Raw genomic sequence first — 27,645 nt, 5'->3', positions numbered from 1 at the left:
AGGTATAGATAGATTAGCTACAAGTATTTATTGAGACAATTGAAAGGATTCCCAGCCCAAAAAGGTTTGATTCCATATATTATTATTCTCCGGTTGTTAGGCTGCTCACTCACTGTGGTATCTAAGAACCGACAAATATATTTATACAAAATTGGCAGCCATGTTTTAAAGGTAACGATCCCATTTGTTTGTGGTATGAAAATACTTGCTAGAAGATGAGATGTGAATGTAAATGTTGATATTTCTATGTCATTTGAGGAAAGCTCCGATAGTAGAAGACTAATTTCTATGAACATGTCTCAACTACAATTCTTAGAAACTGTCTTGATGTTAACTTTGCAGGTATGGAAGGCCATATTATTCCAAAGTATAATGTTGAACAGTGAATAGATACCATTTTCTGGGTGAGTAATGAGGTGTAGCTTATATATACTGTGTGCATTCTCCATAACAAACCATTTGGCTGACACATTATACAGTACAGAAACTCTGTTGTATAGTGTTTGCTTCCTCATTTGACTTCTTGAAACTGTCCTTTGCTTTAAGGAAAGATCATTAAGTGAAATTCTATGTCCTGTGTCATGAAGGCGGTTAGACTAGATCATAATGGTCCCAGTCTTATTTTGAATTCTATGAATTTTGAAAAGGTGTATTTCAGGCCTTTTTTTCTGACCATCTGAACTGAAAATTGTTTTCTACTTCTTCCTCCTTGGATGATGATGGTCCATGCCCAAGCAGCACCAAGTTTGATTCTGAGTTAATCAAGCTGGAGTGAGATGGGGAAACCTCAGTGTGCTAGTTTTCATGGAGTCAGTAGGAGACCACATGACCTGTTGGGTAGGGTACTGAACTGGGAGTCCTGGGATTCTATTCCTGAGTCTGCCACAGACCATGGACGAGCTGCTTCACCATTCTGTCCCATCAGTCTGTTATGCTGATTTAAATTGTAAATTCTTTGGTGCAAGGACTGTTTGCTCGGTTATTCTGTTAAGAGAACTGGTTTAAGAGTTCTTTTGCAGGTATAAGATGCATCCCTCTAGGATGGGTTGCCAGTATCATTCTACCAGTATATCTATACTGGCAAACCACAGTAAGTAAAGACAGGGCCTAAGACAGAAGAGTAGGGAAATTTCCCCTTCAATCTTTGCACTTTCATCAAAAAACTTTTTTAGTTTGCTGGTTGAATGTAGTTGTTGGGTTTGTTGGTTTTAAATCAAGCTTGTAATGGGACTAACCCACAGTTCGGTAAAAATATTTGCAGTAGATATTAGACATGTTGATAATGCTTCAGTAGGTGACGAAAAATATCATGAAGACCTCCGAGCTGGTGAGCTTCTTCTCAAAAAAGCAGTAACCGACTCTCAGAATATATTTAAAGTTTTCGTAGCTAAACTTCACCTCCATGCCTCTTGAATAAAAAATAGCAATTGGAAACTACTAGTTTGCATCTTCAGTGGCTCTCTATTAACTTATTTGTTACTTTTGTAAATTTTGTGTAATTATGGTAGTCTTGTCATGGTAACAGTCGGAAACAAAGGATTGGTAGTGATGAGCTACCCTTGATATGCAAGGACTAAATTGCTGCGGTATGTGTGTGGATAAAAGAGCTGAGTGTGCTTAAATGAAGCATAGTGATTATTTTCACAGCAGAAGGTGGAACTAATCTGAAGGAATAGTTAGTTAAATGGACACCTGTGCCGCTGAAAACTAGGAAAGAAGCCTTAGTTCAGTCATCAGTATAATGCAATGCATTGAAACTCCAGGAATAGTTAAGCTGCTGAAAGGTTGTTTTTTCCATTTTTGTTTTTTTATTTCATTGTCATTTCAGAAATCTAATAATCCATTAAGAGCTAGTACTGTAGTTAAATTTTTGTATTGCGTACTTCAATATAGAATGCCCCAAAATACTGTTAAATCCGCCTCTCATACCTTAGCTGTGGTAAAATAGCTATTTCAATTCCAAATGAATTGTTAACCCACAAACTTCTGCAATATGTTATATTTCTTTAGCAACTTAGGAGCCCTAATCATGAACCAGGAGCCCATTGTGCTATGCACTGTATAAACACAACAAAAAGATGATCCTTGCCCTAAAGATCTGAAAACCTAAGTATAAAACGAGGTCCAACAGATGGATGCAGACAGATGAGGGAGTACAAGGAAACAGAGACCACATTGGTCAGCATGATAGACAGCAGTCTCAGCACACTAATGATTGTCAAGTTCTTTGTACGCATCACAGAAAAGGAGAGCTCTAAGGAGAGTTTTGAAGGATGATAGTAAGGTCGCTTTGTGGATGTTAATTGGACCTCCTCTGAAGTGTGAGGGGCACATGGGAGAAAGCATGAAGGTGCTTGTTTGAAAATTTAACAAGTGGGAGATGGAGGCTGGCATCCTGGACTAAGGGGAGGTGGGAGTTGACACCTCAATAGAAGATGAGTGTGTAGAGTTCTGTTGTGAAGGGCCTTGAAAGTGAAGCAAATAGCTTATGTTAATGGTAAAGAATGGGGGACCTAGAGGAAGGATACAAAGAGAGGAATGACATGGTCAAAGAAACTGGTTAGGAAAATATTTGCAGCAGCATTCTGAATGGATATGAGTGGGGCAAGACTGTGTTTGTCAAAGCCAGAGAGAAAGATGTTGCAGTTAATGAGACATGAGCTGGTAAGACCATGGTTGAGAGTTTCAGCTGTGTGGATGGATAAGTAAGGATGTAGAGGTGTTGTGCAGAAACAATTGGCAAGATTTAGACATAGACTGGATGTAAGGATACAGAGAGAAGTCTGAGTCAAAAATGCCACTCAGATTATGGGCCTCAGTGACAGGCAGGATGATGATCACAGTGATTGGGAAAGGAGGAAATGGGAAGTTTTAAGAACTATTTTAGCCATGTTGAGCTTGAGCTGATGGCTGGATCCACAAGGAGACGTCAGAGAGACAGGCCATGATTTTAGTTTAGTCAGAAGGAGAAAGTCTGGAGAAAGAAGTAGATCTGGGAATCATCCGCATAGAGATGGTAACTAAATTTGCGTTTGCAGATGAGATTGCCCACAGATAAGGTGTTGAGGGAGAAGAGAAGGGGACTAATGGCAAAGTCCTGTAGAACTCCCAGAAAGGGATGGGGGCTTGAAGATTCTCCAAAGGACACACTTGAAGGAGTAATTAGAGAGATGAGGAAAACCAGAAGAGGACAAGATTTCAAGAAGAGCATGCTAGGTGGTGGCAAGGGCAGCTGACAGGCCAAGGAGGATGAGGATGGGGTACTGATTCTGAGCCTTGGTAAGGAAGGGTTCTTTCAAGACTTTGGTGAGAGCAGTTTCAGTGGAGTGCAAGGGATGAAAGCCAGATGGAAGAGGTTCTAGGATGGAATACTGTGTATGTGCCCTTAACTTAGAATGCTGTTTTTAGTGATCATGTGTGTTTCTTCAAATGGGCCTAATTGTCTTTTTTTACGGTGATGTAACTCCACTGACATCACTGTAAATGAAAGAAGAAACAGGCCCAATATCTTCATTCATTCCTCCATCAGTGGTGCTGTGCCATCTTTTTACTCTTTTGGACTTGGTACTATTTCTGCATGAGAATACCATTTTTTGTATTATTCTAAAATAAAATGCAGTTCTTCCCAGTCTTCAATCTATCTCTATAAAACCAAATTTGAGTAGGACAAAGCTAATTAGAAAGCCCTTTCTGACCTGGAGGAGGTCAGATAGAGAAATCATGCAGAATAGAGAGTGTATATGTTGTGCTGCGTCAACTCTATAGCCAGTAGGGTTGTGAGAGTCCACACTCCATTGTTGACTAGTCTGATTATTTGGCACTCAATTTATAGGATGCAAGGACAACTGGGACCTGCAGCCCCCACTGACCTGGATAACAGGACTCCTCCAATGATTAACTCTCTTGTTATATGGTGCCTGACTAGACATCCACCAGAACCCAAAGGGAACCACCTCTCATCACTCTTGCTGCATATCAGTGGGAGATATCCAGATGCAGCACATCTAGACTGAGCACACAAGTTTGCAGTCAGTAGTGCTAGTTGCCCTAGAAAGGTCTACCTACCATACAGATTATGTACAAAACAGCAGGTGGTGATATGTTGGTAGTGAGGGCTTCTAAAAATAGCATCTGCTTAAAAGAAGATCTATATTGCATAATTTCTTTGTAATAACTGCAAAGGAGGGTGAACTCTAACATAAATGAAGAGTTGTCTTTTTGATGTAAAATTCACAATAAAACACTTTTACAAAACTACAACTCTGTGGCACTAGTTATGTGGTGTTTTAAAGCATATTCATAGCTAATGCATTTGAAAAACTTTTTTTTTTTAAATATATAGGTTCCCTCTGCAGTTTTACCAAGATCAGTTGTAGCATGGATTATTAGCAAAAGGATTATTACCTTTGCAGAATAAACTTCAACTACTGCTCCTGTTGACTGCAGCAAGCTTTGGCAAAGACATGTGCAAAATAGACTTCTTCCTTTCTTGAAATGTGCTGTAAGTGAGAGAAGAAAGATTATCTTGACTTTTTTGAGCAGTAGACTATTGGAAATGTTTAGAAAAATAGAGACTTACAAATAACTTACAATAGAAAGATGTACTGCAAAAGAGATGTTGACATTGAGGGAGGAGGGATAGCTCAGTGGTTTGAGCATTGGCCTGCTAAACCCAGGGTTGTGAGTTCAATCCTTGAGGGGGGCCATTTAGGGATCTGGTGCAAAAATTGGGGATTGATCCTGCTTTGAGCAGGGGTTGGACTAGATGACCTCCTGAGGTCCCTTCCAACCATGAGATTCTATGAAAAAAAATTTCCCCTTTATACTTTTGCTCAGGTCACTCAACTTTCAAAAAATGATAGAGAAAGCTCAAAGGAAAATTGCAGACAACTATGCTCTAGTGACAGTTCTAGCTTCTTTATATTCCTGAAAAGCAAAACTATCCTTCATGGGCTATTAATTTTTAAAGTCATTTATCTTAGAGCAAAGCTGTATGTATAGAACATAATACAGAATATCAACATAGTATGGTATAGCTAGTGACTGTAGGCATTGTGACATTATAACTCCAGGATAAACTGAACAAAAATGAACTATTCATTACTTTAGTTATATCCACCCTGACACTTCCCAAGTCAGTTTCCCTGTCATGCCTTCCAGCAGTCCTCCTTGGCTCTCTGCTGTTTTCACGCTTCAAGAAACAGCTACAATAAAATACAAGACTAATAAATATCACTTCACTTTTATTTAACCTTGCCCATGGAGAACACTATGTTGATATGTGTATTAGATTACATACAGCATACTCCTGTTCATCCAAATAGCATGGGGGACATGGATTTTATTGAGATAATCGGGAGTTTGGATAATTGAGAGGCCATTGAATAAGCAGTGGGGGAAACAAAAGTACTATCACTTTCTGTATTTAGAAAGAGTGCACATTTATTGAAAAGTAGATAAGAACAAACAAACCAGGTTGCCAGGAAATACTAGCTCACACAAAGCACGCTGAATACAGAAGAATAAGCAGTCATAGTAATCCGCTACAATACAGCAAAGAACTCTGTTATATCAACCTGCTTTTTAGTACTATTTAATTTTTCTACTGTCTGCATATATAACTTTTGAAGTACCAAGATGTGCAGGTAGTTAACATTCTCCTGACTTCAGAATAAACACTTGTTCACTGCAGCAACTGCTGTCAGTATCTTATCCAAAGGTGCTGCTATCTTTGACTGTTCCTTGTCCTTGTCCTTTTCAGCTGTGTCCATGAGCTAAATAGCCATTATGTTGGTTATTTTGTATACTAAGAGGCAGTGTGATACTGAACTGGGACTCAGGAGACCTGGGTTGTATTCTCTGCTATGCCAATGCCCTACTGTATGACTGGGACTCTGGACAAGTTATTTTTGTTTTTCTCTGTACGCCTGGGGTCCCCTCTCACTCTTTATCCATCTTGTTTAGTTAAATTGTAAGCACTTAGCTAAGGGACTCTCTCTGTTTGTCCTGGGCACTGCCTTGATGTTCAACCTCAGTGAAGCCTCCAGGTGCCATTGTAATATAAATAACATCTAGGTCCTTAGCTTTCCATTTCTGTTGATACATAGGCACTGCTACCTTTACCCTTCCTTGTTCTCATTTTTAAAAAATAAATAAATATATAAAAATTGTCTGGACCTTTAATAAAAATATGAAACCAACTATTTAATTCTCCTAAAATTATTCTTTTGACCACTTAATACAACCACCGAGGCTCTGGGGGCAGAGATCTTGTTTTTTGTTTTGATTGCTATTTTTTATTGTTGTAAGGCACCCTGTACATCTGTGTTGCTTTACAAATAAAACTGTACTAATTGAGGAAACCACTGCATTGCTTTCAATAAAGTGTTAGGGCTTTTTCTGCCATGTACCAGTTTGCTTTTTGCTTTTTTTTTTTTTCCCAGCTTTTTTCCACTCCTGTACAGAATCCTAGTGGTAGTAGTAAAACTAGAGTAAACTTCTGTCATTTGTTAAAGATTCAAAATGAAAGTGGTAAGGTGATTATTTTAAGCTTGTGTGTTTGTTAAATTTTCAATTCCTTTTTTAAAAGTCACTAGTAAAATTTATTCTTCTTCTTAGAGTGCTTGCTCATATAAATTCCAGTTAGGTGTGTGCACGCATGCACCATGTGCATGGAAGTCGGAAACTTTCCCTAGCAGCTACCCATCGGGCCAGCTGTGGATCCCCCTGGAGTGGTGCTGGTATGGCGCTCTATATACAACCCTGCTGGCCCTTTCAGTTCCTTCTTACCACCAGTGACGGTTGTTGGAACAGTGGTTTCTTGTTCTCAAGTGCTCCACTACTCCCTAGCTATCTTTCTCAGCTCTATATATAGTTACCCATTGTTAGTTAATTGTTATCTCTAGTGTTAAGTATAGTTTATAGCAGTTGGGGGGGGTCTTCCCCTGCAACAAGTGCCCCGTGGGGCTCCAGGGCATGCCGTTCAGGGCTTCAAACTTCGTAGCGCCTGCGGCAAGCCTACACCCACGGGTGATCCCACGACTCCTGTCTTCAGTGTCTGGGGAAGGCCCACCAAGCTGACAAATGTAAAATTTGCAAGGCGTTTAAACCCCGTACCAGAAAGAAGAGGGACATTTGTCTGAAACAACTCCTCCTGGAGTCTGCTCTCCATCCTTCACAAGACTTGGCCCCGAACACCTCGATGCGGTGCCGTCTACACCACCACAAAAGGACTCAGCACGCCTGCCTAGGGGCTGGCAATCTCCTGGGGCCCAGAAGCGCTCCCCCCAGCATCGCTCCCAGGCCATGGGAGGACCTCCTCAGAGGCTTGAAGCGGACATCGCGGCCTCGGCAGGACACAGTGCGGACCATGCCCATAAGGCTGACAGATCCTCCAGTAGGCCTCAGCCCATACAGGCCCTTGGTCCCCTGGGCAACCCCGCACTGCCAGTGCCCCTGCAGCAGGTGGAGGAAGTCACCCTGCCCTCCACTCTGGACACTTTTGAGGCCACTAGAGGGCTCATTGAGATGACTGCGCCTGTGTCCCTGGCCTCGAGGCCTCCACCAGCTCGAGCCCTGGTACCGTGAAGGCGGAAACCGGCAATGTTTGGAATTTCTGCCGCCAGATCAGCATCACCGCGCCGCTCTGAGACCTTGCGGCACCACTCAGACCAACATCATTCCGTGCACCGCTCTCCGTCGCAGCGCCGCACCCCTCCATGTTGCCGATCACGGCACTGCTTTCCAGCATGGCGGTGATCTCTGGCTCGGCACCGTTCTCCATCGCAGCACCAGTCTCCGGCATGGCACCGCTCCCCGGCACAGCACCGGTCACGGTCGCACTCTCAACGCCGCGCCCCATCGAGGCGAGGTCCAACTTCTCTGCACCCGTCAACCTCACGGCACCACTCTCCACAATGGCACCAGTTGCCATCTGGATCTCGCCATTCCTCACGGTACCCATCCCACCCTTCAGGGGGCCGCGGAGCCTTCCTTGGTGCACTTGGCTCCCTTGGCCGTCACGCTCCCAGTCTCCCTCCCTTAGGTCGGGTAGGGCATCGGGCGCTTCGGACGTACACCAATCAGGCTCAGGCAGTCTCGGACAGGACCCCTCAGTGCCTCACTGGCAACCCCAGTGGCAGTTCTGGACCCCCTGAGTGTACCACCAGGCCCAGGGTGCGCATGCGCACACGCACACACACGTTGTGCCTCCGCCTGCCATGTTCAGGGTCCCGTCTTCCCGAGGCAACCCTCAGCTCCCTCCTCCAGACACCGCACAAACTCTGGAACCAGCCCCACCCCCAGTGGCGGCTACTCCTGGTGCTCAGGAGGATCCGGACCCAACAGATCAGGGGGCTGTTTCAGACCCGGTCCTGCCGGTCGCATCCTCCTCATCTCCTGACGAGGCTGTGGTGGGCACGTCCATATCCGGCCCACCTCCCTTAGACTTCAGGGCACTGCAGGAGCTCCTCCGGCGGGTGGCCCTGAACATGAACCTCCAAGTGGAAGAGATTGTAGAAGAAGAGGACCCTGTGGTGGACATCCTGACACCAGAAGGGCCTTCTAGAGTAGCCTTGCCAGTTGTTAAAATTATTCAGTCTAGTGCCAAAACAGTCTGGCAAACTCCAGCCTCCATTCCCCCATGGCCAAGGGAGCTGAAAGGAAGTACTTTGTCCCCACTAAGGGGTACGAATACCTTTTTACCTATTTCCCCCCCCACCCCATGCTCCCTGGTGGTGGATGCGGTTAATGAAAAAGAAAGGCAGGGTCGCCCCTAAATCAAGGGATGCGAAATGCCTGGATCTCTTTGGGAGAAAGGTTTATTCCACAGGTAGCCTTTCCCTTCAGATCACTAATCACTCGTGATCCTTAGCAGATACAATTACAATTCTTGGTCTGTTTTTCAGAAGTTCCAGGAGCTTCTCCCATCTGAGTCATGCACAGAGCTGGAGGCCATTGCCAAGGAGGGCAGGCTCGTGGCCCGGACTCCTTTCCAAGGCTCCCTGGATATCGCGGACGCGGCAGCACACACACTGGCATCTGGCATCGCCATGCGACGTAACACCTGGTTCCAGTTCTCCCACCGGAAGTCCAGCAAATGATCCAGGATCTCCCGTTTGACAGTCAAGCCCTTTTCGCCCAACAGACCAATTTGAGACTGCATAGCCTGAAAGATTCACATAATACCATTAAGTCTTTAGGCATGCATACTTCGGCAACTCAGAGAAAGCCGTTCAAGCCACAGCCCACCCAACAGCGATCCTTCCCCACTAGACCCAGGCAGGATTCCTCCCGTAGGAGGAGCAGATACTCTCGGCACAGGCCATCGTGCCCTCCTCCTGGGCAGAGCCAGGGACAATCCAAGCCCCCTCCAAGCCCTAAGCACACCTTTTTAAGATGCGCATGAGGACGGGTTACCAGTCCACAACCTGGTCAGCTATCCTCCCTTTCTGAACCGTCTATCCCACTTCTACCGTGCATGGTCCCTTTATTACATCGGACCGATGGGTCCTCCGCATGGTAGAGGCGGGATAGTCTATCCACTTCTGTTCCTCCCCACCCTCCCACCCCCCTTGCCCATCCCTCTTCAGAGACCCCTCTCACAAGCAGCTACTTATTCAGGAGGTCCAGTCCCTCCTTGCTCTAGGAGCCATGGAGGAGGTGCCTCAGGAGCTCAGAGGCAAGGGATTCTATTCACATTACTTCCTCATTCCCAAGGCAAAAGAAGGCCTACAGCCCATTCTGGACCTCAACAAATACATTGTCAACTTGAAGTTCCGCGTGGTATCCTTGGGCACAATCATTCCCTCACTGGATCCGGGAGACTGGTGCGCCGCCCTCGATATGAAGGACACTTATTTTCACATTTCAATCACTCCGTCTCACAGACGTTTTTCTCTGCTTCGTGGTGAACAAGACGCATTATCAGTTCACAGCCCTCCCATTCGGCCTGTACACGGCTCCTCGCATCTTCACCAAATGCATTATGGTCATGGCAGTCTTTTTTCGCCGCCATCACACGCATGTCTACCTGTACCTGGATGAATGGCTCATATGAGGCCGGTCTCACCAGCAGGTAGAATCACAGGTGCAAATGGTCAGAGACACGTTCAACCACTTGGGCATCATTCTCAATGTCAACACATCTATTCTCACTCCAACCCAAACAGAGTTTATGGGGGCGGTCCTGGATGCAAACCAAGCGAGAGCATTCCTCCCAGAGGCCCTATGTCTAGCCCTTGCACACATATTCGCCGGTCTCTGTAGTTTTCCCACTACCACAGCGAGGCAGTATCTCAAGCTGCTGGGTCACTTGACATCCTGCACTTACGTGGTGCAGCATGCCAGGTTGAGGCTCAGGCCCCTACAGGCGTGGCTGGTGTCCACATATCGCCCGGGCCATGACAGTCCAGACATGGTGCTCACCGTCCTGAGGCATACCCTCAATTCCCTGCATTGGTGGCTGGATTCCCGTTCCACCCTCCCCAACCCACTCTGACTCTGGTAACGGACACGTCCGTGCTGGGCTGGGGAGCGCATCGCCGAAGCCTGACGACTCAGGGTGTATGGCAGGTAGAGGAGCTGGCCCTGCATATCAATATCAAAAAACTCAGGGCTATCCACCTTGTATGCCAAGTGTTCCTGTCCCACTTGCAGGGCCATTGTGTAGTGGTGCTGACGGACAACACCATAGCCTTGTTTTATTTAAACAAACAAGGCGGGGCCCGGTCGTCTCCTCTATGTCAGGAAGCCCTTCTACTGTGGGAATTCTGTCTAGCCCACTCCATCCTTCTCCAAGCTTCATATCTGCCGGGCGTTCAGAACGTACTGGCAGACAGCTTGAGCAGACGCTTCCTTATACACGAATGATCAATTCGTATGGACATTATCCACTCCATTTTCCGCAGCTAGGGGTTTCTCCGAATTGATCTGTTCGCCACACGGACCAGCAGGAAGCATCCAACCTTCTGCTCCTTCCGGGGTCACAGCCCGGGCTCGATCGCGGGTGCCTTCCTGATTCCATGGTCTGGTCAGTTACTGTACACCTTCCCGCCATTTTCTCTGGTCCACAAGGTGCTTCTCAAGGTCCGCAGGGGCAAGGCGGACGTCATACTGGTGGCCCCAGCTTGGCTTCGCCAGTGCTGGTACCCCACTCTCTTGGATCTGTCGATCCACGCCCTGCTGCATCTACCTCTCACCCCCGACCTCATCTCACAGAATCATGGTTGTCTCCTCCATCCAGACCTTCAATCTCTCCATCTCATGGTCTGGAGGATCTGTAGTTGAACTGGGCTGAGCTTGCCTGTTCGGAGTCGGCGAGACAGGTGCTTCTGGAAAGCCGCAAACCTTCTACCAGGATTATGTATGAAGCAAAGTGGAAAAGGTTTTCCATTTGGTGTGCTCAACGGCAGGTGCTCCTGCTCCAGGCTTCAATCCTGTGCATCCTGGACTATTTAGTGCACTTAAAAACCAGCATCTGGCATTTGGCTCTCTTAAAGTCCACCCAGACATTGCCGGGCGTTCCATGTTTGCACATTGGGACATTTCCTAAAAGGTCTGGAAAAAGTCCATCCCCTGATGAAGCCCCCTGTGCCGGCCTGGGACCTTAACTTAGTCCTCTCCCATCTCCTGGGTCCCCCTTTCAAGCAGCTAGCTTCCTGCTTGCTCCTCTGTCTCTCCTGGAAGGTTGCCTTCCTAGTGGCCATTACCTCAGCACGACGTGTTTCTGAGCTACGGGCTCTCACGTGTGAGCCACCGTATACCATTTTCCATAAGGACAAAGTTCAGCTTAGGCCTCATCTAGCTTTCCTACCAAAAGTTGTATTCCGTTTCCATGTCAGCCAGGATATTTTCCTGCCGGTTTTCTACCCAAAACCGCATGCTAATCTTTGAGAGCAGCAGCTGCATTCACTGGATATCAGAAGGGCGCTCGCCTTCTACATAGATCGAACAAAGCCATTCCGCAAGACAACCCAGTTGTTCATCGCTATAGTGGAACCAATGTAAGGTGCGCCGGTTTCTTACCAGCAGATATCTTCATGGATCACAATGTGTATTCGTGCTAGTTATAACTTGGCAAATGTCCCTCCGCCTGCTGTTACAGCTCACTCCACAAGAGCTCAAGCCTCCTGCAGCCTTTCTGGCACATGTACCTCTCCAGGAAATCTGCAGGGCTGCCACATGGGCTTCAGTGCACACCTTCATGTCGCACTATGCCATCGTCCATCAATCTCGTGAGGATGCGGCCTTCAGCAAGGCGATTCTTCAGTCTGCAATACCTTGACTGCGACCCCACCTCCAAGATAAGGTTTAGGAGTCACCTAACTGGAATTGATATGAGCAAGCACTCGAAGAAGAAAAAACGGTTACTCACCCTTTTTGTAACTGTTGTTCTTCGAGATGTGTTGCTCATATCTATTCCATTCTCCCCCACCACCACCACCACCTTCCCCTGTCAGAGTTGCTGGCAAGAAGGAACTGAACGGGGGTTGGGCCGGCAGGTCATATATAGAGCACCATACCAGCGCCACTCTAGGGGCTCCACAGCCGGCCTGACGGGTAGGGCTAGGGAAAAGTTTCCAACTTCTGTGCATGCAGTGCGTGCACAAACCTAACTGGAATAGATATGAGCAACACATCTCAAAGAACAAGAGTTACAAAAAGGGTGAGTAACCGTTTTTTTGTTTTGTTTTTTTTTAAGTCAAGGCTATATCAGCATTCAGATTCTAGAAACTTTGAAGAAGCATGAAAAAGAATTGTATAAACCTTATAGTGATAGGTGCAATTAAAAAAACCTGTGTAATAGATTTTATATAAAATCTATGTAGTTGAGAGTTCTAAATTTGTTTAAGTGAACATGTTTTGCATAGTTGTTGCATTTATGGTCACTGCTGCAATGTGAGTCTCAATTCAGACCTCCTTGTAAATAAAGACTTATAAAAATCCAATCCCAGTTTTATAAAAATGGCTTCTTGGTTTCTAAAATCCAACTGTGAAATTTACTTTTGTAACATTGTTCCCTGCGGTAAAATATATACTTTTTTTTTTTAGAAATGTAATACTTTAATTCATTTATAATAGCAACTCTATATATAAAAAGTATTCTTTTCTCAAATGTAGAACAAAGTTTTTCTATCCTTTTATTTAACGTAAAATAAACAAACACCCTTCAAAAAGACATTTTCCTAACTTTTCATGACATCATGTATATTTCTCCAGTGTTTAAATATACCCATCCCAAGAGTAATAGGACTTCGTGTCAGAGAATGATAAATATTTTAGACAAGCATATTATAAGTCAGACGTGAGGGGGGAGGAAAACAAATTGGTAAAGTGCACAGTTACCCCTCCTTGAAATTAATCCCATGTTTTAGTAATAGTACAAGACTGTTTTAACAATCTAAATGAGTTTCTACAAGACACTAATTGTTTTTGCTGAAGCAGTTCTAGTAATGAACAAAAACTCCATTCTTTTACCTACCTATGAAGTATAAACCAGACATTTCATCAGTTGCTACCTTGTACACGAACTTGAATGACACCTTCCAATGATTCTGCATTTTCCTCAATGGATCATCAGTCTGTATGATTTCCCTAGTCCCTGTTTGCCAGAAGCTGGGAATGGGAAACAGGGGATGGATCACTTGATGATTATCTGTTCTATTAATTCCCTTTGGGGCACCTTATCGGAAGACAGGATATTTGGCTAGATGGACCTTTGGTCTCACCCAGTATGGCTGTTCTTATGATGGAAAAAAGGGGAGAGAGATGATGTGTTTGATGCAGAATATTGACCACACATCCTTATGGCATCTACTGTTGGGCAATCTGTAAATTGTCTTCGGCAGTCTTGTGCATTGAAAGGTATAGAGAATGGCAGAATACTGGCCATGGAAGGAAGGAGGGAGGCATGAAGGAAACAGACAGTAGAGAAGGCGTCAAGCTTAGATGACTGACGGATACCTTAAAAATATAATTAAAGAATAACATTATACATTTTGTCTGCTGCATATTTGCTTTATCTGGATAGCAGTGTCATTTGGTTTTACTGTCCATGCTGTCTGTATTAACAAAATTTAAGTGGTGGTGGTAGAAGAGTGTAGCATAAACATAAAAGGTAAAATAACTCCATTCTTTTTATAGGAACTCAGTGGCGAAAGGACCAAGAACAAGATTTGAAAAATGTCCTGAAGAACATTGACCAAGACATTCCATTGGTATTTGTCAGCGGAAATCACGATATCGGCAATGTTCCAACACCTGAAACAATAGATGATTATTGCAAGCACTGGGGAGATGATTACTTCAGTTTTTGGGTTGGAGGAGTTTTCTTTCTTGTGCTTAACTCACAGTTATATTTTGATTCCTCTAAATGTCCTGAGTTAAAGCAGGCCCAAGATGAGTGGCTTGATGCACAACTGGCTGTAGCTGAAAAACAGATGTGTAAACATGTAATAGTATTTCAGCATATTCCTCTATTTCTACAAAACCCGGATGAAGACCATGACTATTTTAACTTGGAGAAGTCGGTTCGGCAGGAGCTGATGGAAAAGTTTCATAAAGCAGGTATCGCTGCTACTTGCATTTAACTGATTTTTCTTTTCAGCACTATGATGTGAACAGCTCATATCCTGGGATACAATAAGTGGACATTGGGTGGGTGAGTGTGTTTCCTCTCTCTTTCCTCTACCTTTTTACAGGTTCTATCTTTTAAACAGTAAGCTCTTCAGGGCAGAAACTCCTTTGTATAGCATTTAAAAGAATGAGGTTAACTGGGGTAACACAAATGAACTACATACAGTAGGTAAACTTTCTCCCCCCCCGCCCACACACACAAAAAAAAAAGAAAAACAAACAAACAAACAAATAATCCTTCCTTGACAGCCATTAGTTTGGACTGCCTATTTGACAAGAGTGTAAGAGAGATGTGTCCCAAGATGCTTGATTGTGTGAATGGACAGTATCCACAGGTTGAAGCCTCCCACTGCTAAGTGTGTGTGTGTGTGTGTTTGTGTATAATATATAAATATTTTTTAAAATTAGATCCAGAGAATAGGCTGTATCCCATACAAGTGAAGCACCAGATAATACTGATTCAGGTCTGGTTTAGAATGATGTGATTGACAAATCTGTTTGATCTGACAGGTGTAAAGGTTTACCTATGGTAAAGAGTAGTTTCAGGCAGGTCAGCTCAACTTTGTGAGCCGGGCAGGACACCTCCCATTTTACATCTCCCCATAAAAAGAAGAGCTGCTGTCACAATGAAATGTCATTGCTTCATATCACCATGTATTTTACCTTGATCACTTCAGAGTCATTGTCCATTTTTAAAACGCACTCTGCGTGAACCAGTCACAAAAAAGAATAGGTATGGTTGTTCTAAAACAATGACCCAGAATTTCACATACATGTTTTGAGGGGTATTTAAGTCTATGCCTATGGGTGTGTATGTTCCCTGCAAAAATTGTCAATATTTTATTTCCCAAGCCCAGAAACTATCGCAGTAGTTCAGCAAGCATCTTTGAATTTTAACATTTTAAAATACATTTGTTTTTAAAAAACAAAACAAAACCCAAAGTTATCCCTTGGTACTGTTAAAATTTAAACCTTTTCTATCACAGAGATTCACTGACATTGCAATATACCTCACAGATGCGTTATTACAAAATCATACTCTGCCACATTTTATTTTAGTTATTAGATCCCTGCTGCCAACCTGACCCTAATATGAAATAAAATGTCCCAGAGGGATGGGAAATAATATAAGGGTATAAGGAAAAGTATCCTCTTTCAAGACTATCCTGGAAGATCATAGTGGAGGTTCTTGTACAAAATATAACCTTTCCATTTTGTCCTTTTTAATCTTTGTGAATTAAATTGTTTAGCATTTTTTAAGAAAAATACAATATGCATATCTGTTTATGGAGTTTTTTTAAAGAGCTGTTCATATCAGTACTAGTTTAATAGGAAATATCTTTAATCAGGTAAATACTTGTACATTTGTTTTAAAGTGTTTAAAAATGTATGTGTGAGATAGTGTTACTTGGGCCTTGTCTACACTGCAGAGTTTTATCGTCAAAAGGCAGCTTTTGGCGACGAAACAATGGAGGTGTACATGCTGCAATGCCACTTTTGGTAACAAAACTCTTCAATTTCAGCAACAAAATAAAACCACCTCAATGAGAGGCACAGAGCTTTTTGCGACAAAGTGTCCATGTAGATGCTGCCGTTCATTATATCACTGTAACTGGCTTCCCCCAGTATCCCACAATGTCGGTCATGACTTCTCTCCTCACTGTTTTGAACTTGGCTGCCCTGCATTTCTGCCTCACAGGAAGGCACCCCTTCCCTTTCAGAGCTCTGTGAAGTTCTGACAGCTAAGCATGCCGCTCAGCTCCAGCAGCAAAGAGGAAATCATTAATGTGGAATGCTGCTCTCTCCCGCACTATGGAACACACAGGCAAGCAGGCAGAGGCGTGTGTGTATGTGTGTGAGACTGCTGTGCAGGCAGGCGGGGGCTGATGTTGGGGGTGTCCCCCTTCACCGCCTCAGGACTGGTTGCTTTTGGTGGTTGGCTGAACTTAGAGAGACAGCATGCCAACACACTCCCTCTCCCCCGACGCACACTCTGTCTCTCTCACATACACACTCCCCTGACACACATTCTGTCTGTCTCCCACACACACACACACTCCCCATCACGTGCTTCCCCCCGCACACTTCAGTTGAAAAGCGGCTGGCAATCTAGCACGATGCCCATGGAACGATAGGATTGTGCAACCTGCATCATGTGATGCTGTACCTGCCCCATGAGGCATTGAAAACCCTTCCCAAAGAACCCTGGGGCCAGTTGCACAGTGGGATAGCTACCCACAGTGCACTGCTCTCTGCCAATGCGAGAGCTGCTAGTGTGGATGTACTCTGCCGACACAACGAGCAGTGTGGACATGGAATAGCAGTTTAAAGTGCTTTAATTATAGCGATAAAACTCTGCAGTGTAGACAAGGCCTAAAATGAAATGGGTGTCATAAGTCTCCCGGAGGTAAATAGGCATTAATGTAGAGTCAAAACATTGCTGTCTTCCAAGTTCATTTTCATTCAGTTGACTTACTAACATTTGGTACCATTTTATAATTGTGGCATTATTCCTTTGATATCAGAATTAATTTATGTAAAATGCCTTCATTGTAAATGATACTGTATTAAGCACTAGTGCATTATATACTCCTGGGGAAATTCTGTACCAAAAAAATTAAAAATTCTGCACAGTATTTTCAAATTCTGCAATATTCTGCATATTTTATTTGTCAAAATAACACAATTTAATCACAACAGTTTCAATTATTTTTGGTCATTTGTTTCAAAATACCTATCAGCAAGTATGTCTGTAGCAATACAGACAACAAAAAATAATCAGAAAATGTTTTTTGACAAACAGATTCCTTTACTAGGCATATTAATACAGAACTCTGAGTAATAATAATTCATTTAAACTACAATACAGAACTGTATTTCCTGCACCCCTCAGAAGCAGTGAAAAGGGTTTGAGGGAGTCTGGGTTAACGAAGGAGCTGAAGGAGAGGGAAATAATTTCTGGGAAGGAGCCTAGGTATGAACTTGGAGGGTTGTTGGGTATGGGTGGGACAAGTATGGAAGAGGTTGCGGGGGTGGAGAGGGACTGCTAGGGAGCTTCCCCATGTAGATGCTGGCTGACCTCTAGCTTCTCCCATTCAGTCAGGCACATCTGCCCCTGTACTCCCATGTGGCCCTGCACCCCCTGTTCCCCCATGTATTTCTGTGCCCCCACTCAGCCACCCGCTTGTTCCTTTATGGCCCTGCACCCCCTGTACCCCCAAGTGTCTCTGTGCCCCCACTCAGCCACCCGCTTGTTCCTTTATGGCCCTGCACCCCTTCCCCGTCCCCATGTGACTCTGTGCCCCCTCTCAGTCACCTCCTGCCCCCTGTAGCTCTGCACCTCCCTCTTTCTTTACCTATGTGGCTCTGCACATCAGCTCCCATTCAGCCCCTGCCCCAGTCTGTCCTCCCCCACTAACCTTTATGAGCCCCATCTGACCCCTCAGCAGCCCAGGCTGTCTGTCTCCCCATAGCTCCCCACAGCGGGTGCTGTGAAGAAGACCAGCTCTTTCTCTTCCCCAGCTGGCTTGGAGCAGCTGCTGTGTTCTAGCACCACAATGCTCTCTGGTGGGCAAAAGGCAGAACTGCCGCAACATTCCCACACAAGCTTTTTTCTGCGCAAAATATTAAAAGTATGCACTGCTCATTAATTATGCACGCACAGTGGTGCAGAATTCCCCCAGAGTAATAGTGTTACTGAAAATTAGCATTCCACTTGCCTTTTAAAGTTCACGTTATACAGTGCTTCTCCCTATCAGAGTATTTCACAAAACTACATCTTGCATAGTCTTATCCTGCCATTAAACTGAAACTTGGTTGCCTGAAACCTTTATCAGTATATAAAGGTCAATCATTCCTATTTTCTGGCTGGTTGCAACCATGTTAACACTTCAAAGAGCCATCTCTTCAGATAATGTTTTACAGAGTTAATTAATTTAAAGATAACATTAAATAGTACATGGCTGTTGTATTTAACTTGGTGCATCCATGGCTTTTTTATAGTCTCTCTTCTTTCAGTGATATTTCATAATCTATTGGTAGCTGTACTTAAAATGTCTATACTTTAAATATGTTAAAACTTTATCAGAGCACCAAGATAGCTTTAATTTATGGGAAAAAGAGACAGTAATGAAAGACCACTCTATTGAACAAATCACCCACTCCCAAATAATAAGAGCCACATTGTGTTCGGATCACTTACTACATTTGTATTAATTAAACAAATGAAATGAGGATAAAGTGCTAGAAAGCTAGCAATACAACAGCTTAACTAAATAAGCTGTGAAAAATTCTCTGACTCAAAAACAGAACTCTCTGTGGCTGAGTTTCCTTAGTAACAGATGCATTCTGCTTCCTTTTTTTTTATTTTTATTATTCTCTTGAAGAGCCTTCTTTGTAGGAGTATAAAAAACAGTTATCATGGTAGCACAGATGTGTAGTGACACCAGTTATTTTCTATCTTTATGCTTTTCCCAAGAATTAATCAATTTCAGCACACCCTTGGTTATGAAATTGGTTTTCCCCCATATAATTCACCTCATACATACATGGAGGAAAGAGAGAGACAATAGATAACAAAGTCCCAGTGTACTCTGCTTATTTTCTGGGGAAAAAAAACCCAGACACTCTGGCTCTTGCAGGTTAAGGAGGTTAACCTTTTGATCACTTAATATTTATTCTAATTTTCTAAGCTGAGAAAATTATTCTGTCTTTTTAATGAAAGGTTTTTTAACACCCCTCCACGCCCTCACCTGCCAGTGTTCTACTACTTTTCTCTGCCTCAGTGGGAATGACTTGAAATGCTATACAAAATGGTTTGTAATGATGAAAAATTCTAGTAAAGAATTCTCTTCTGTAAAGGTTAACAAGATATTTTTGTCTGAACTTGGAATATTTTTCCTGTTTTTAAGTCTGTCTGTCTGTCTCTCTCATACCAAAAAGCAATTTTAATGTTGGGGGTGGGCGGGGAAGAAATTGCCAGGGAAAGTGAAATAGGGAAGACATTTGCACTTAATAAAGGGCTATATAGCAATAGGTAAACTTGGTTGTACTATAAATGAAGAAAAAGTACATGGAGATATTTAGGAAGTAAATGGTGTTTTAGCATTCAAATATTGCATAAAGTTTCTTCAGATTAATTAACTTGATTTCAGAAACCTCAATATCCTTTTCAAGTTTAGAGCTCAGATTTGGTGCGGTTACTCTAATAATCAGTTGCATGTTTAATATGTTTTTAATCTGATTTCAATATCTCATTCATTACAAACAAAGATAAAAGACTAACTGACAGAAGCTACATCTGGTGCAAAATGCTGAATTACATTTCTCACATTAGACGTGTCCTTAACAGTTGAGCTAATTAAAGATAAAATCATGTCCTTATGATAAATATTTATAAATTGAAAATCTGGCACTTGTAAATGTGTATTATTACTTTATGAAGTTAAACCGTACAGATAACTATATATCTAACAAATTATCCATTTTCCTGTCTATAATCAGAGATTTTTGGTTTTGAATGTAATAGTAGATTAGCTCAATCCAAAACAGTTTTTATCAGCAAATAGAAATTTGTTTCTGAAACTATAATGCTTTAACTTCTGAGTTTTAGACCTCTGTTTGAAAAGGCCAGTCTCCCTTATGTGCGCACACATTCTCTCTCGCTCAGTGAAGGTGAAGAAAACCTATGTGAAACATATGGAGTGAAAACATATTTGACCTACCCTAACGCTTGTGCATTTTAGGATTTGCACCTGCAATATCAGTTGGAGCCAATGGATTCTAAAGGAGTTGTAGGCGTGCTCAGCTGTTCAAATTTTTATAGTGCGTTCACAGGTGTTTGCACCTGAAAAGTGCAGGCTCAAGTGTATGTGTACACAGTTTTGTATGTGAAAGGCTGGGTGCAGGTCACACTGAAAACTTGGCCCTTAGTTCATATTACTTGAACAAATATATATTGTTTCTTAAAACTGAACAATTGTTTATTTCGTACAAAGCATAATTAATTGTGACTCTATTTTATTTAAATAAGTATAGTTTTGTCAGTAAATTACATATATTTGTGACTTGAAAATGTAACTACAGGTCAATTTAAGTACTCATCCTGCAAACACTTAGTACTCTGCATACACGAGCAACGAGGTTGGTGGGACTGCTTAGATTAGTAAGTGCTTCACCCAGTAAAGTGATTGCCGATAGCCCTAATTCAGCAGAACACAAATGTAATTAAAAGTTTTGTTGAACTGGGAACTAGTTTAGTGAGCAGATTTATAGACCAAAGAGATTAGGGAAGAGGAGTTTGTGGTCAGGGATGACACCAAGATTACAGACACTGTTATGTGAGAGATTTTGAAAAGATGATTTTGTGCCCAAGAGAGTGCTGCTTAGAAATGCAGAGTTGAAGAAAACCTCTTCGTAAAACAGCAAGCAAGGAAGGTCTGCTGGTGGTGGTGGTGTTTTTAATTAAAAAAGGGGGAAAGCCTGACATTTATCTTGTGGTTTAAAAATATATATATATTTGAAGGTGAAATAGACAAATAGCCTTTATATTAAGCAACAGTGTATATAAAGATGAAGATAATCAGTCTGAGGTTAAGAGCTGGATTGTTCCTTATAGACTCACCCACGTCAAGGGTGGGAGCGATTCCAGAGTCTTTGTGCTCTCTGGCATGCACTCCCTGTCCTGCCCCCCCCCCTTTTAAAAAGGTATAGAGAATGCTCAACTTAATGGCCAGCCAATTCTGTTGGTCCATGTGGAGACATAGCCCTTCCTTCTTCCAGCCTGTAAAGGCTGGCTAAAGGTACTAGTATCACACAGTTCTTGCACTCATTCCATTATTAAGGGAAAATAAGAGTAGAACAGTACTGGGGGGGAAGGGGGGGCTAGGAATCACAGAAGTATAATTAAACAATAAGGCAGGACCGGGGTCTAATTATTGTGATAGAATTACCCTTCCAGGGCTTATGATGCATTACACACAACTAACTTCCTCTGTTCCACTACAGTGCAATTATATCATAATCATCCTGACCCCTTTTCCCTGGTGCTGCAAAACTGATATTCTAAAGGGTTTATTTGTAAGTAAGACTATATTTCATTAGAAGAAGATGGTGCTGCAGTTTTAAAGTTCTAAATAACCTCACTCCGCTCTCTTGCTGACAGGGGAATAGACTTCTTTAGGATGTTCATATGTGGCTTCTACTCAAAGATGAAACCTTTCCTGTCCGTCATACATTACATTTCAGGGTACTGAAGATTTAATTTGTAACTAAATTTTAGCTACCTAGATGTTCTGTAATTGTTTCTAATCCTTTAACATTCTGGTCTGGCCACTTCTACATTCCTCAATGTTGTAGTTAAAAGAAAAGGAGTACTTGTGGCACCTTAGAGACTAACCAATTTAGTCTCTACAGCTCACTTCAGCTACAGCTAGAGCTCACTTCATCGGATACATTCAGTGGAAAATACAGTGGGGAGATTTATATACATACAGAACATGAAACAATGGGTGTTACCATACACACTGTACCGAGAGTGATCACTTAAGGTGAGCTATTACCAGCAGGAGAGTGGTGGCTGTTTCCAGCAGTTGACAAGAACATCTGAGGAATGGGGGGGGGGGGCCGGCGGAGGGAAGAAACATGGGGAAATAGTTTTACTTTGTGTATTGACCCATCCACTCCCAGTCTCTATGCAAGCCTAAATTAATTGTGTCCAGTTTGCAAATTAATTCCAATTCAGCAGTCTCATTGGAGCTGTTTTTGAAGTTTTTTTGTTGAAGAATTGCAACTTTTAGGTCTGTAATCGAGTGACCAAAGAGATTGAAGTGTTCTCCGACAGGTTTTTGAATGTTATAATTCTTGACGTCTGATTTGTGTCCATTTATTCTTCTATGTAGAGACTGTCCAGTTTGACCAATGTACATGGCAGGGGGCAGCTGGAAATGGCCCACCTTGATTATCACTACAAAAGGTCCCCCCCACCCCCTCTCCTGCTGGTAATAGCTCACCTTAAGTGATCACTCTCTTTAAAGTGTGTATGGTAACACCCATTGTTTCATGTTCTCTGTGTATATAAATCTCCCCGCTGTATTTTCCACTGAATGCATCCGATGAAGTGAGCTGTAGCTCACAAAAGCTTATGCTCAAATAAATGTGTTAGTCTCTAAGGTGCCACAAGTACTCCTTTTCTTTTTGCTAATACAGACTAACACGGCTGCTACTCTGAGAAATGTTGTAGTTAGTTGTTGTGAAACTAAACATGACTGATTGAAGGAGGGGGATTTTCTCAGGACCAAAAAGCTCAGGCTTGTATATAATTTCTTGTCAGAACAGTGCACTGCAGGTTGCTTCATTTCTCCAAAATGTGATACTTTTTTTTTTTACTTGATCAAGCATCCATATAAAGTGTGTTTAAAAGGTAGCGTTTTGAATTATATAAACTACATTCTACTTTCTGAAGGAATTTTATTCTTCCTTTACGTGTCCCACTGGATAATACATATTGTCTGAAAGTGTGAGTCAAAGCAACATAATCTAATGTTTATATTGGTTAGAATAAAAACAGGGATCTTTTAAAACTTCATGGTCAAGATTTTCAATAAATGCAGAGTTATCAAAATTTTGCAACAATTGTTAAGTATCATTTGAAGATAAACTACACGTTGTCTATTCATAGATTCATAGATATTTAGGTCAGAAGGGACCATTATGATCATCTAGTCTGACCTCCTGCACAACGCAGGCCACAGAATTTCACCCACCACTCCTACAAAAAAAACCTCACACCTATATCTGTGCTATTGAAGTCCTCAAATCATAGTTTAAAGACTTCAAGGAGCAGAGAATCGTCCAGCAAGTGACCCGTGCCCCATGCTACAGAGGAAGGCAAAAAACCTCCAGGGCCTCTTCCAATCTGCCCTGGAGGAAAATTCCTTCCCGACCCCAAATATGGCGATCAGCTAAACCCTGAGCATCTGGGCAAGATTCATCAGCCAGATACTACAGAAAATTCTTTCCTGGGTAACTCAGATCTGACCCCATCTAATAACCCATCACAGGCCATTGGGCCTATTTACCATGAATATTTAATTACCAAAACCATGTTATCCCATCATACCATCTCCTCCATAAACTTATCAAGTTTAATCTTAAAGCCAGATAGATCTTTTGCCCCCACTGCTTCCCTTGGAAGGCTATTCCAAAACTTCACTCCTCTGATGGTTAGAAACCTTCGTCTAATTTCTAATCTAAATTTCCTAGTGGCCAGTTTATATCCATTTGTTCTTGTATCCATATTGGTACTGAGTTTAAATAATTCCTCTCCCTCTCCAGTATTAATACCTCTGATATATTTATAGAGAGCAATCATATCTCCCCTCAGCCTTCTTTTAGTTAGGCTAAACAAGCCAAGCTCCCTGAGTCTCCTTTCATAAGACAAGTTTTCCATTCCTCGGATCATCCTAGTAGCCCTTCTCTGTACCTGTTCCAGTTTGAATTCATCCTTCTTAAACATGGGAGACCAGAACTGCACACAGTATTCCAGGTGAGGTCTCACCAGTGCCTTGTATAACGGTACTAAAACCTCTTTATCCCTACTGGAAATACCTCGCCTGATGCATCCCAAGACCGCATTAGCTTTTTTCACAGCCATATCACATTGGCAGCTCATAGCCATCCTATGATCAACCAATACTCCAAGGTCCTTTTCCTCCTCCGTTACTTTTAATTGATGCGTCCCTAGCTTATAATTAAAATTCTTGTTATTAATCCCTAAATGCATGACCTTACACTTCTCACTATTAAATTTCATCCTATTACTATTACTCCAGTTTACAAGGTCATCCAGATCCTCCTGTAGGGTATCCCTGTCCTTCTCTAAATTAACAATACCTCCCAGCTTTATATCATCCGCAAACTTTATTAGCACACTCCCACTTTTTGTGACCAGGTCAGTAATAAAAAGATTAAATAAGATTGGTCCCAAAACTGATCCTTGATGAACTCCACTGGTAACCTCCCTCCAGCTTGACAGTTCACCTTTCAATACGACTCGTTGTAGTCTCCCCTTTAACCAATTCCCTGTCCACCTTTCAATTTTCCTATTGATGCCCATCTTATCCAATTTAACTAATAATTCCCCATGTGGCATGGTATCAAATGCTTTACTAAAATCTAGGTAAATTAGATCCACTGCGTTTCCTTTGTCTAAAAAATCTGTTACTTTCTCAAAAAAGGAGATCAGGTTGGTTTGGCACGATCTGCCTTTTGTAAAACCATGTTGTATTTTGTCCCATTTACCATTGACTTCAATGTCCTTAACTACCTTCTCCTTCAAAATTTTTTCCAAGACCTTGCATACTACAGATGTCAAACTAACAGGCCTATAATTACTCGGATCACTTTTTTTCCCTTTCTTAAAAATAGGAACTATGTTAGCAATTCTCCAATCATTCGGTACAACCCCTGAGTTTACAGATTCATTAAAAATTCTTGCTAATGGGCTTGCAATTTCTTGTGCCAATTCTTTTAATATTCTTGGATGAAGATTATCTGGGCCCCCCGATTTAGTCCCATTAAACTGTTTGAGTTTCGCTTCTACCTCAAATATGGTAATGCCTACCTCCATATCTTCATTCCCATTTGTCACGCTACCATTATTTCTAAGATCCTCTTTAGTCTTATTAAAGACTGAGGCAAAGTATTTGTTTAAATATTGGGCCATCCCTAGATTATCCTTGACCTCCACTCCATCCTCAGTTTTTAGCGGTCCCACTTCTTTCTTTGTTTTCTTCCTATTTATATGACTATAGAACCTTTTACTATTGGTTTTAATTCCCTTTGCAAGGTCCAACTCTACTTGACTTTTAGCCTGTCTCACTTTATCCCTATATGTTCTGACCTCAATAAAGTAGCTTTCCTTGCTAATCCCTCCCTTCTTCCACTCCCTATATGCTTTCTGCTTTTTCTTAATTACCTCTCTAAGATGCTTGCTCATCCAGCTTGGTCTACAACTCCTGCCTATGAATTTTTTCCCCTTTCTTGGGATGCAGGCTTCCGATAGCTTCTGCAGCTTTGATTTAAAATAATCCCAGGCCTCCTCTACCTTTAGATCCATAAATTCTTCAGTCCAATCCACTTCCCTAACTAATTTCCTTAATTTTTGAAAGTCAGCCCTTTTAAAATCAAAAACCCTAGCTGCAGATTTATTTTTATTAATCCTTCTGTTCAGTTTGAACTGAATTAGCTCATGATCACTTGAGCCAAGATTATCCCCTACAACCATTTCTTCTATGAGGTCCTCATTACTCACCAAGACCAAATCTAAAATGGCATCCCTTCTGTTTGGTTCAGCAACTACTTGATGAAGGAATCCATCAGCTATCACATCTAGGAAAATCTGAGCCCTATTATTATTACTAGCATTCGTCCTCCAGTCTATATCTGGGAAGTTAAAGTCTCCCATGATCACACAGTTTCCATTAGTATTTACTTTATTAAAAACATTAAAAAGGGCTCTATCCAAATTAGATCCCGGTGGTCTCTAGCACACCCCAAGCACTATCCCAGGGGAGGCTCTAATAGTTTTCTTCCCCAATTTAATTTTTGCCCAGACTGACTCAGTCATATCCATTTCATCGCTTCTTATTTCTTTACATTCTATCTCGTCATTGATATACAGTGCTACTCCACCACCTTTACCTTTATTTCGGTCTTTCCTAAACAGCACATACCCTTCAATACCTGTAGCCCAGTCATGACGACTATTCCACCAGGTTTCTGTTATACCTATAATATCTGGTTTCACTTCCTGCACCAGTAACTCTAGTTCCTCCATTTTGTTACCTAGGCTCCTCGCATTAGTGTACAAACATCTTAATTTTTGCTGTTTGGCCTCATTCACGTTCTGTACCCTATTAGGCACGGTTATTTTACTACCAGTATAACCTATTAGACTTGTATCTACACTGCCCTTCCTCCTACCTATGGCTGTATCCACTCTTACTTCATTTTCTTTCCACTCAATGCTAAATTCTGGCATGGAGATTACCTGGACATCTCCCAACCATCTCCCCCAAATTCCTAGTTTAAAGCTCTCTTAATCAGTTGTGCCAGCCTCCATCCTAGAAGTCTATTTCTTTCCCTACTCAGATGAAGTCCATCCCGAGAGAACTGTCCTCTATCCATGAACGCCTCCCAGTGGCCATACATCCCAAAGCCCTCCTTATAGCACCACTGCCTAAGCCATCTGTTGATAGTCATAATCTTGTCACACCTTTGTTGCCCTTCTCTAGGAACAGGCAGAATCCCACTAAAGATCAACTGAGCCTCAATTTCCTTAAGCGTCCTCCCCAGCCTAGCATAGTCTCCCTTAATACTTTCCAGCGAGAATCTAGCCATATCATTTGTTCCCACATGAAGGATAATTAGGGCATTAAATGTCATGAAGAAGATGCTGCTAATGGGCTGCTGTGCTCACAGAACTGATATGCAGAAACTCATTTAAAGTCCATTATTCGGACAGCATGATTAGGGGGAAAAAAACACTCAGTTCTTTGGAACTACCAAATCTTGTTGCCTTGTCAAAATCTAGTCAGTTTCATTGATTGGAACCATTAAAAATAGTCTTAATTCTCCTCTTATTGGCATGGTTTTATTCTAGGATAACTATTAACTTCAGCAGAGTTACTCTTGATTTACCCACTGTTAGTGGGATCAGACTCAAGCCCTGTATTTAGACACTGTCATAACATACAGCTAAGGGTAGCATAAAATCCCTCCTTTACCTGTAAGGGGTTAAGAAGCTCAAATAACCTGGTTGGCACCTGATCAAAAGGACCAATAAGAAAAGAAGATACTTTCAAATCTGGGGGAGGTTTTGTTTGTGTTCTTTGTTGGGCTTTCTCAGGACGGAGAGAGGGACCAGGCAGGAAAAAAAAATCTCCTAAAACCCTACTTGAAATGAGCATCTAAGATTACAAAAATTGTAAGTAAAGCAAAGAAATGTGTTAG

General features: G+C 42.4%; 1 protein-coding gene across 2 annotated transcripts in view; it reads left to right on the top strand.

The window, feature by feature from the left end:
* The window catches only part of CPPED1 (calcineurin like phosphoesterase domain containing 1), an 85,722-nt gene that overhangs the window by 41,388 nt on the left and 16,689 nt on the right, over positions 1-27,645 (top strand). Inside the window, exon 3 of one of the 2 annotated variants that reach the window (XM_073362375.1) lies at positions 14,143-14,565. The exons of the other annotated variant lie outside the window; for it this stretch is intronic. Coding sequence (XP_073218476.1) covers positions 14,143-14,565 — 423 coding nt within the window. The remainder of the gene's footprint in view (positions 1-14,142; positions 14,566-27,645) is intronic. 2 annotated transcript variants of the gene reach the window in all.

The sequence above is a fragment of the Lepidochelys kempii genome, chromosome 10 (assembly GCF_965140265.1).
Source record: "Lepidochelys kempii isolate rLepKem1 chromosome 10, rLepKem1.hap2, whole genome shotgun sequence".
Classification (NCBI taxonomy): domain Eukaryota; kingdom Metazoa; phylum Chordata; order Testudines; family Cheloniidae; genus Lepidochelys; species Lepidochelys kempii.
Note: the sequence above shows the minus strand (reverse complement) of the source record. Positions and strands in the feature narration are given on the sequence as shown.